General features: G+C 28.1%; 1 protein-coding gene across 1 annotated transcript; it reads right to left on the reverse strand.

Moving 5' to 3' along the window:
- Positions 1-2001: 2001 nt before the first annotated feature.
- Positions 2002-10202, reverse strand: LOC142322642 (uncharacterized). Its single transcript, XM_075361722.1, has 3 exons — positions 9998-10202; positions 6264-6497; positions 2002-2106 (listed from the first exon to the last, which is right to left on the reverse strand). Exons 1-3 carry the CDS (start codon positions 10178-10180, stop codon positions 2002-2004), a joined length of 522 nt encoding a protein of 173 aa, XP_075217837.1. The 5' UTR covers positions 10181-10202.
- Positions 10203-12510: the final 2308 nt, after the last annotated feature.

Below are 12510 nucleotides of genomic sequence, written 5' to 3' on the forward strand. Positions count from 1 at the left end.
ATCACGGTATATCAGTATGCTTTATCAAATGAGAAACTGATCACTCTTATGAAGTGCCTTTTTCATATCAAACAATTACATTAAGATTTTGTAAGTCATACCTGATTAATTATCCACATGTTATAAAATAAGTTCTTAATTTTTTTTTATATTGGGATACATACATCAGAAAAACAAAATGTAATCAGACTGTAAAAAATGTTTTATATATCACTGAAGAATATATTATACAATACCTTATTATCAATTTCTGTAATACCATTAACATGGTAAGACAAAGTTAGCAACGGTTTTGGAATACATTGTTCCTTATCTTCATAGCTTCTCCTTTTAGACATACCAGAAGCTGATGAACCAGTTACATTAAACGTAGAAAGATTTGTGGATTTATGCAGAGACATTTCAGTATCTTGATATTTTTTTGCAAATTCAGGTCCTTTTAAAAAATGTCTAAATGAAAAAAAAAATGATAAAAAATAATTATTAAGATCTACCTTTTAAAAATTAAGATATATAATTAAAAAAAAACCCAAAAGGGTCTCCCACTGGAAGTATGGGGAGTAGAATCTCCTAGAAGCCCAGCAAACTGCAGACTTTCTTCAAATTATATATAAAAGATTACAACCATACAGCACAATAACCCTAAAAACATATTACTACACATTTTTGACATGAAACAAACATATACAAAACTATATACATATTTTTCTCACACAAAAACTAGGAAGATTTTATATCTAGTTCATCTCAGACACGTACATGTTCTGTAACATAATAAATTTTTATGTTTTCGATTATTTCACACTATTTTGTAACTTACAACGACTTACTATTTATTACTTACTATTGTGATAAAGTAGTTTGTAACTATTCAGTAGAAACCTGCTCATATGAGTAATGATATCACAGTAAAGAATCACATCCTCTATGGACACAAATAACAGGAATATATAACATGATAAACAGAACTTACATATACACACAAGAGAGAAATATGTTAAAATCAGAACTCAAGCAAATAGCAAAAGAAAGTGGTTGTAACACATTTATAGATAAATTATGTAAAACATATTTAAATGCAAAAAATACAAACACTAAAAAGAGCAGATAAAAAAGACATAATACAAATACTGTGTATAATAACAAAAATTTATCATAAAACACATACTAAATACCTTACAAATCAATTTTGTTTTTTTTTAAGAAAAAACAGTTATTTCATTTTATACAAAAATGATAAGACTTTCTAAACACACTATAGCCTATAAAAATACAAATATTAAAATATCAAAGGTAATTGACAAATATTAGAATTAAACAGTAATAGTAAAGTGCTAAATCCGATAGAAAAATGTTATTTATATAAATTATTTAGAAAAAAAATCCAAACTAATAAATAAACAAGCATAAAGACAACTATTGTCAGCATAAAGAGATTATTTTTAGATTTATATTGGGTCCAATTGATTGAATTATCTTTTGAATTAAATATCAACTTTATTACCACAACATTATAAATGTATAATGACTAACTGTTGACAGCTAATTTTATTTAAATGACTTCAGATTATTTTTAATTAAAAATTTAAATGAAAATCACAAAAAGAAAGCTAGAGGTACCTCTGAAAACATTATTTCTACATAAATAATATAGGGTATGATTTAGAAAAAATATACATATATACACACACACACACACATACTGTATGTAGCATTTGTATATCAAAAACCATGAAAGAGGTGGACACACCCACTTCACCCGTCATTCATATACTTAATGGAACTCTTTCACTCGAAAATAGTTTACTTTTGAAAGTTATAAAAACTTTTTGTTATAAACATAAAAAAATTTGTCCTTCGAAAACCACATCAACAGCATAACTCAATAGTTTTTTATACTTAAAAGAGTTTTGTTAAAAAATCAACTTTTATGCTTTCTCATAAGAGATGCAGTAAAAACTGCATAATATGCCTAATGTATAGATATATTTACGTTATTAACTACCTTTCCAACCACTGACAATTGGTTGAACCGTACTGCATGTTTAGATCTTCCTGAAAGTCTTTAGGTCTATATCCTTTCCCAAGAAGTTTCTTTCGCTTCTCCTGAAATAATCACATTTAATTAATTATAATTTTGATTTCAGAAACATAAGTATATTTAAATTAATTTATCTTATAAAAATTAAATCACTTATAACCATATTTAGGTGATTTTCATATCAGTTAAAATCTAACGTCGAAGTTTTTTTTGCAACACAGTAGAGCTTAATAGATGGAATTAATTTTTGGGATATCTCTTCTGAATGCAGGTTATGATTTTTTGTTTTTGTTTTTTTTTTGCTTGATGAATCAATTCACCACAGAAGCTTGTATACAAGAATATGGAAATGGAATTTTGCAGCGTATGAGAAAACTATGTCTGATCAGGATTCAAACCTGTGACCTCCCCAGATAGAAGGCTAAGATGCTATCACTCTGCCATGAAGATTTGGATGACCAAGCTTTATCTTTTTTTAATAAATGCTCCATTATTAATTACTTGTTAAGTACTACAACCAAAGAGGTTATCTGACATGAGATGTAAACCTCCAAAAATTGGCACAGTCATTCTCAAGATAATAAGCATCCTATGCCAAGTTTACTATGGAAATGAAGAATGAAGTGATTTCCAATTGCTTTCTTCACTGAGGTAAAAACCATGTTGTACATCATTACGCCAAGCCCTTTGGAATGCAGATGTTCAACTCTACAAGTTACACTTTTGCTCTGTTTTATAAAAGGAGCTGTATACAGAAACATTATTACTCTTGGATAAATCATACTATTATCAATACTTCTTATATTTCAAGTGCCTTACATGCATCATAGCCATAAGGAAGACTTGGATCAATAGTGTAAAGCATCAAACTAATGTATCCCTTCTGTTGAGAAAATGTACATGTAAAATACATTTTATTTTAATAGAGAAATTCTGAGTGAAATATACAAATTTAGGCTGGAGACTGTCAATAAAAATTAATTTTTTATATTCTCATCTTTTTATTTCTGCACAAAAAGCTTTTTAACTAAGAAGCTTCAGGCTAGAACTGCTTTTCTTTAAACCTAATCTAATTTACACAAGGTACAAATCATATAAAGATACATTTATTCACCTAAACATAAACACATAAACGTACACATTAAGTACACCTAAACTACGATACCATTTTCTCTGCTTGTGGTGTATGCCTGTAAATCTTTTCATATTTTTTCTTACAGTATTGATGTTCTCTGTAATTACTGAATTCAAAATAAATAATGTAAATTTTTGAGAAGTAAAGATATGTATAGTAATGAAAACTGATTTCAAATTGAATAAAAAAAAAATTATTTATATCATTTAAATAATCCTCCTGTGGGTACGTAGCTGACTAGTTTGTTGTTGAGTTGGATTTCACACAGTACATAATTCTGCTGATAAACAGAGTTCTCTTAAAGAACCTGTCCTTGTTCTCAGGTGGCTCTTGAATAGCTGGAAGAAAACCACATTGTAGAAGAATATTTATAAAATTGTACGTGTAAAATCCTGTAACATGCCTAGCAAAGATGGAAGCAGCATGTTACAAGATTACCTTCCAAAAGTTAGAGTAGGATAGCCACTCACTTGGAAGGGATGTGGAGACTGGTAGTATCAGTGTGTCTTTGACAAAATTTGATAGGGGGGCAGCTCTGCCTGTGGACCTGTATGAAGATTCTGTTTCCTATGTTATGGTCATTTAAAAATCTGAGATTTTTAATAATCATTTTCTAATCGGCTGAGATGTTTATTACATAAAATCAGTCAGCTAAAAGTAATCCTTCCTCAAACATATGAGTACACACATGCATTATTCAATTAACTTAATTTTATTTCTAGACTGGCTTGTTTCTCTACTGTCTGGAATTCCATTTATACCAATTTAGTATACAAATGGTACAGGGGAAATTTCTGCAACTTCTTTTCTTTTGTATTTTTGCCAATATAACAATAAATTAGCCATAATTCAATAAATTAAAAAAAATATTTAGAACAGAAACAAAAGTAGGTAAATATAAACCTATATTTTATGTTGAATCTTAAAATTAAATCAGTTTTTCTCAATCACCCGTAGATTTTTAGTTATAACCCTTCAAAAATAACAAGAAAACTTTAACTTCATGATCTCAGTGTTATGTAAGTTTTGGAATTATGATCTACATAATCAAAAATAAATAAAATCTAAATTATACCTATATTTTGCAAAAATTGTTGAACATTAAACTGAGAATTATTTTTCTCTTTTATGAACCAAAAAGTCTTCTCTTTTGTAAAAAAACTAGGAGCAATAACTCATCATAGATTCACCCCTGATTATCTGCTTTGATAATGCTGTTCTAAATGGAACCTTTCTCCTTGTTCACTGCTCATGACAACCAAATTTTGAGCGAAGAAGTCAAGATGAGAATGTAAAAAACTAATTTTTATTGACATTCTACAGCCTAAATTTTTACAGTTCACTCAGAATTTCTCTGTTAGCATGTAACTACTTTCAGCCTTTTTATTTTCAACAAAACCTTGAAAAAATCTTTGAATTTCATGCTGCTAGTTTCTTAGGATTCAGTTTGCTATTAAAATTTGGTCACATACTAATTTTCTGATTTTGGGCCTAGTGAATATTTCCTCTTTCATTTTAGCATCATTTAGTCACAAATAAACCTGTGTTAAATATATAAAGCACTTCCCATCTTTACCTAAAGCTTCCTTAAAATTAATCCTAGTTGTAAATGTAAAGGTGGTAAAATAATTCATGGGGCTCAAGTAGTAAGTATTCTTAACATTTTCTTGTCCTAGAGTGAGATTTATTCTCTTTTTGGTCAGTCTTTAACTAAGTTATCTTGATTGCTAGGGTGGCAATCTCACAAACACAAGAAAGAACAATACTTTATGAATATACTCTGAGAAGAATCCCAATACTTTCATGTCACCACAGATTCACCATAAACATTTATCACATTTAATACTGTTCAAAATAAGTATTATGTATTTATGTATACAATTATGTATAATATAGATTTATATATAATCATTATACTCAATATTCCTTCATTCCTACAGCATGAACTTCAAGTATAGAAGAGAGCTTATTTTAGTTATGCATCAATAGTGCTCTTAAACCTTTTTCTTGAGTCTATAAATAAATGTTAGTCATTAGCAATGTATGTAACAGCCAAGTCAAACATAAACCCGTTAACATCTCAGCATTAAAAATTAAGCCATCTGTAGTAAAGTATTTCATTAAATTTTGGTTTCTATTTCAATAAAATGAAATGGAATACAATGCAATTTTAGCTTTCTAATAAATTCCATTCCTCCATACATAAACCTAGGAGTTCCACATGCTGTTTAGTCACGAATTAAATCATTAAGTTATGTTTGTATGACAAGATGTGGTCGAGTATTTGATTCTAATGGCACGAATCTTTTATCTCTTAAAGTTGATCCTTCTGCAATAATATCAGGAAAACCTTTATTACAGTCAGAAATTACTTGTCAAGTAGTTGGTGCTGTTGGAATCAGTTGGTCTTCAACATGATGTACTGGTCTCATATATGATGGAACATCTGGTTATGCAATACTGCTTTCATTTTTTAAGTAAAAATTTTTTTTTTTTTGGCAAAAGTAGTAAACATAATAATGGTTAATTAACTCTCACTAAATTATTAAAATGCCAAAAGACAAATTTTCATTTTTCCCAAAAAAATGTGTTCAAAAACTGTGTTTCCCAAAAATCCTGATGTGTTTTTTCAAGCAATGATGAATTTTTTACAAGCAATGTCAATGTCAGTTTGTATCAACTTTCGTGATGAATTATCAATAAACATAAAAAAAAATATTTGAAGAATTCTTACAAGCAAGATTTCTAAAATTCTTGAAACTTTAACAAACTTGAGCCTTTTGTAAATCTATTTAGGTTAGTTTGATAATACATGGTCAACAAAATCTACAAGTAGTCAGTGATAAACATTATTGTATTTTTATAGGTGTACCTAAGTGAAACATATTTCTCATTAACAGCATAAAACAAAAAATAAATAAATTCAAGTAGTCATGTAGATCAACTACTATATTATAAAAAATATGTTTATTGGTGAAATAATATATTGTAGATCTTTATAAAAGAAATGACATGAGATAAAGAATTCAATATAATTCTGTTTTTTAAAAATTAACATTTATAAAAGTAATTTACATCAAACCTCACCTTTAATTCCTCTGCCAAATCCAACATTCTTTCATAATAAATCTGAACTGCTTGATTGCAGTCCTGAAAACTGCAATAAGCTGACAATGTATTATTAATTATTTCTGAATTACGTGGTTGAAATGTTATTTCTGATGATGACAAAGCAGTAAGTAATTCTTTAACTGAATAATTGCTACATCCTTCTCCTGTTGAAGTCGATTTATTCTTAAAAGATGATTTTTTCATGCATTCCTGAAATTTTTAATGTTTATAAAAAATAATAGTACAGAGTAATATATTATAATTGTAACCTCATAATTTTATGCTCAAGCAAAATAAAATATTTTAAAATATTCAAACAACATTTTTAACCAGGTTCTGAGGTATGTTTGCTGTACAGGAGTACAGCAAATTGTGTATTTTATAGTATACTGAAATCTACACACGCATGTGCGCACACACACACACACATGCAAGCACAAATACTTCAATTGGCTGGATATCTCTTGGGATGGAACGGTTTCTTTGATATTGCCATTTTTCTAAAGGATTTATCAAATTTTTAGAACTCATATGTAGGTAATCTTTTAGCCTAAATGGGTATTAGAATAAGATTAGTTCTGATTTCATTACCTCTCTCATGTGGACAAAAGAGTCTAGTAATAAACTAATTACTAGATAATTAATTAAATTTTAATTAGTTTATGGCAACTCATAATCTAAATATTAGTGAAAAACAAAAATTATGGAATATGCTCTCCAAAATGAAGTGTTTGCCGGATTAATTTATGCTACATAAAACATACAAGAAATAATTAAAGACGGTCATTAAACAAATGAAAATTTTCACTAAAAAAATTGTAGGGCTCAGTTGGACTGTAACAATGAAGTGACTGGTGTTAAAAAACTTTCTGCAAATAATCACTTAAAAATTCTTTTATTTTCAAAGTACACATTTTTTTTAAATTAAAGGATGTGTAGGAAAATAACAACAAAGAATTGAATTACTTAATGAATTAAATTAACATTGCTTGTCATTTAATTGATGAAAATCATGTTTTTAATCATTGAAGTACTACATGTTGAGAACAAAGGTTTAAACTAAACATTTTAAAATCATTGGAAATTAATAAACTAAAAATTCTAATTTACTTTTTAAATGATCAATTAAACTTGAGTAGTTCACAGTTATAAATGTAGAGATAACCTTCAAATCTTCATATAAATATCCCACCCATTTTCTGAAATAGACCAATATTAGTAACTGATAAATGTGTTCACTCCTTACTGAAGCACTTTATCTCTAGTGATTGAAAGTATTTGCCTTGTTCTTTGTACCTAACTTCTAAGTTTTAGTATTCTGAACTTAACATGTGAAAAAGGCACTGTGTCCTGAAATAGCTGTTGTATTTAAATAAAACTAGTGAAAATAAAAAAAACATATATTGTTTTCATTTTCAGATTTTTGAAAATATGTTTATAAATAAATTAATTATACTTCATACTCTGGCAATAAACTTTTTTTTTAGTGTAACTGTTATTTCATTCTAAATTAATTTTTTTGTTTTAAATATTACTTTCTTTATCTCATTTATTAATCTAATACTAAAAAAATTATATGCACTTTTTTCTTTTTTTTGTAAAAAGAAACTGTACATAAGCTGTGTGAAGCGTGTCTGACATACTAAGAGTAACTGATATTTAGGCCCTTTAAGCCAATAAATGTGTAATCACTATTAATAAATATAATTACAAACCCTATTATTTTAATTTTAAAATCCAAAGTTTTTTTCAGCCATAATCTAATGAGGTCAAATTTTAACAAAGTATTTAAATGATAAAATTCCCAACAGCTTTTCCAAGGATTAAAAGTTATAATATTCCTTTTCTATTTTTTTAACATATTTTATTTGGTAAACCAAGTATCTATTGTCAATGAATTACATTTTTCTTCATATAAACACTTAATGCTGTAATTTTGAAGGTCAGATGGCATATGTGTATGGATGGATTAATTAAATAATGTTAATCTAAAGGTGAGATGCGAGTCTTAGAACATTGTGACATAAAAATATTCTAAGCACAATATGACTTTTAAATAAACTGAATCTTTAAGTAAGATGGATAAACCTTACAAAAGGTTATCGATAATAAATGTCATATATGCAGTTTCTTTCTTATTTTGGTTAATTATTTTAATCAGCCCTACTTTAAATTTTTTTCCTTTGCAAAAGTATTATTTTTCTGTAGCCAGTTACACATTTTAGTTTTTGTCACTGTATAACCAGTGTTATATTTACTGAATACAGTGATACAAAGCATTATAATAAATGGCAACAGAATATTGTGGTAAATTCAATAATAATTTGTTTTGAATCTATTTCTTACAATTACCAATATTCATTCACTGTAATAGCACCTGATTTCCTTTTAGATTTCCAAATATTAAAAAATGTGATACAAACTCAATTCTTTTGCCAGAAATAATAATTATCGGTCCACATCCTTTACTTCTTTACTTATGGGAACCATTAATTTTACCTAGGTTTGCTGTCTTCCCAAGACCATACTTTATTTTTACAGCTTGTACTATGCACATGTTTTATGTATGTGTATATTATCAGTCACTCTTCTCTTAAATTTTGGATTTTTTCTCAAATAATGAAATCAAATATAACTAACATCAAATTAAATTCTTTACTGCATATAAGATTTTAGCATTTTTTTTTAGAACAATCCAGTTCTACTCAATTTATGTTTATTTTCTGTTGGTTGGTATTTTTTGAAGAAATGTTTCACTTTGCTGCTTTTTTCTTTACAAATGTAATTGTTATTAATCAACACACTAAAAACATGTTCTCTGATTGTTTTGGAGATAGTTTTAATTTATTAATATTAACGTCATCAACCACAAAATTATAAGATACTTCCTATTATTTCATGTGATCAGTCGTATTAATTAAAAATTTTTCTGCGTAATTTAAAACATACCAAAATTCATGATTTTTACAGTGATTACAATAGTAGATCCAATAAAAACTATAAAATGTTACAAAAAAATGTAACATAATATTCACATGATAGTGCATACTATCAATTGCCATGTTCCAGAATTTTATGTTTATAATCAGAAGCATGAAAACAGCATCAAGTTGATGTATGTACAGCAAATATCAATAGGTTGCAACTTAGACACCCACCAATGGGAATGTAGCTGAAGCACACAATTCTGGGAGTACGTAAGGATTTAACTTAAGTTGGTCTAACATGGGCTATTTAGTGGTTTGAAAAGCAGTTTGTTTCAGCATCCATCTGAGCTGGTCAGAAGAAAAATTGTTGATCATTATTGTGTTGTTCCCATCCTTAAAGATTCTCCTACCTTCCAAAAGCTGGGGGCAGGATAGCATTCATTACTTCAAGGGACTTTGAGGCACTTCTTGGTCATGTTTGTTTCTTATTTTTAGGGCATAAAGGTGAGTAGATCACACAATATGTTTTCCCTGAAGAGTTCTGTGCATTTTACAATATATTAAAGATATGGAGATTTGTAAGATTACTGTGTTCTTGGTATTTATGAGGTTTGGTGAGGTTAATCTACAAACAGTTCTTCAGTCTTCACGTCTGTGGAGCTGATATATATATATATATACATACACACACACACACTCACAATTAATCTTTTTATTATTATCTACTCTGCACCCCAGTTTGTTATTATCATATATACATAAAAGCACATTGATATCACTAACCCCTTGAAATGGAGCTAAACTCTGAACATCAGCTTCAGTTTGGAAACTAAAGTCAGATTTATTACATGTTACCACATTTTCTTCAGATCCATTATTTTGGGATATTTCAGACTGAGTACTCAAATCTGCACTGGTTTGAACTGGTAAGAACTCGGTTTGTACAGTTTCTTCAGACCTGTTCATTATTACAAATTAAGAAGTAATTTGAAATTAATAACCTGAAACAAAAAAAAAATTGAGATTTACATACACAAAGGTTTTTTATCATAAAAAAAAAACAAAAAAAAAACAGAAAAGACATTCTCATTACACCATATCCACAAAAATTTTAATATAACACAATAAAATTCTAAACATAATTTTAAAGTCAATAAGTTGAAGCAATTTCATTTTTTTTATTATTAAACAATCCAGATTTAAACATGAAAATTGATCTTTTCTCAAAAGAACAAATAATTCACAAAATCTTTAACATTCTACATACATAAATACAAATAAGTATAAGGAAAGATAATGAAAGTATTACAATATCCCAGTGCATGGTAGCCTACCATTGTACATTTTTAGTAAGAAACATGTTAACCCACCGGGTTGGTCTAGTGGTTAACGCGTCTTCCCAAATCAGCTGATTTGGGAGTCGATAGTTACAGCGTTCAAGTCCTAGTAAAGCCAGTTATTTTTACACGGATTTGAATACTAGATCGTGGATACCGGTGTTCTTTGGTGGTTGGGTTTCAATTAACCACACATCTCAGGAATGGTCGAACTGAGAACGTACAAGACTACACTTCATTTACACTCATACATATCATCCTCATTCATCCTCTGAAGAATTATCTAAACGGTAGTTACCGGAGGCTAAACAGGAGAAAGAAAGGAAAGTAAGAAACATGTTAATAGAAGCTTTTTTTCTGTTAATTAATAATACTGAAAATTAATATTTTACAACAATAGTTTACCTACTTTTGTTTCTGGGTACATATACTTTCATTCTATTACTCACTTTTTTAACTCCATCAATAAACTTACTTAAATATAAAGGTTAAGTAATTATACATGAGATTTACTTAAAATATTCTAAATGAAAACAATTTAGCTATTCAACGAAATTTAACATGATTAGAAGGCATGTTTAATCACTACTTTGAAAAAAAAACTCATGGATCAGTTGTATCTTCAGAGCAAAATTTAATTCTTAATTAAAGCTGAGAGTTTTCTTAACAAACCGTCAAATAGAAGAAATAGTTTTCTAGAGATTCAGAAAGTAGTAATTCAGAAAGTTTTATAATATACTTTTAGTTAGCTGCACATTAAAAAAATTTAAACGTCAAGAAACTATTATTTCCTACAATAAAATATTTAAAAAGATCAAAAATCTGTGAATCAACAAAATGTTTTACGTAAAACCATCCCTCCGTCATGTGCTCTAAGGAATGACCGAGTTGCTTATTTTATTAATCACAAAAAGAACCTTTCACCAAAACCTATTTTCAGTTAAGAAAAAGTAAACAAGATAATTAACATCAATATATGAAATTAATTCGTCATAATGAAATTAATAAAAATATACGTACTTTCACTACCACCGTTCAAGAGATAAACAGTTCAAATAAACTCTGGAGCCACTTAGAGACTTCTGACACTTCCTCTGACATCCTGTTTGCAGTTTAAAACCGATTTTTTTAAAACGAAAATTATGTCATCGTTATATCTACCATTTATATCTCCACCTAAAATTACAAATTTAAACGATAAAATCAACTTAAAATAAGACTAAAATTAAAAATAATAGTAACATTATGCATTTAATAAATTATACTATTATTTCATTTTGTTTCAAAAAGCAGTATGCATTAAAAAGATGTAGTTAATTATTTCACTTTACTTACATTTTAAGGATTATTTTCTCTACATTTTATGGCAGTAATTGCTCCCAATCTCGTTTTTTAAAAGGAAAATAATAAAATTTCTCTTAACGGAAATGCAAGAGAAAAAAGTTATGTTTAACACCACACACTGGCTTAGAGTATTCATAAGCAAATCTTGAGTAAACCATAAAAACGTCTTAAACGGTTTAATATGTGGCTTTCCCTCTTCTGATTTTATGATTTAATTCATTGTAGTTATTTTTACAATTTTATATTTTTAAATATCGTTTAATGAGTAAAAGTATATAAGTAGATTGGTTAAATTTACACGTGCGTTAATTCGTCAGCCAAGTGTACGTAATAGCATTCTCATTCAGTGATTAAAATATTAACGTGCAAGTCCAAACACGAGGGCATATCGTCGGAAAATGTCAATTTCTACAAAAATAAAAAATTCAAGAGTAGCTGGCTCAAGTTGTAACAATACTTCAGATAATGAAGATGATTGTCAAACAGAGGAGCAAACGTTTAGTCGTGTAAAGGGATTTAAAACTATCAGATGGCTGCAAGTACAATTAATTCTCGTTATATTGTTGAAAATGCAAAGCTTTTTTTCGAAAAAATGAGTTTAGCCAAAGAAGGGTG

Source organism: Lycorma delicatula, chromosome 4 (assembly GCF_047948215.1).
Source record: "Lycorma delicatula isolate Av1 chromosome 4, ASM4794821v1, whole genome shotgun sequence".
NCBI lineage: Eukaryota > Metazoa > Arthropoda > Insecta > Hemiptera > Fulgoridae > Lycorma > Lycorma delicatula.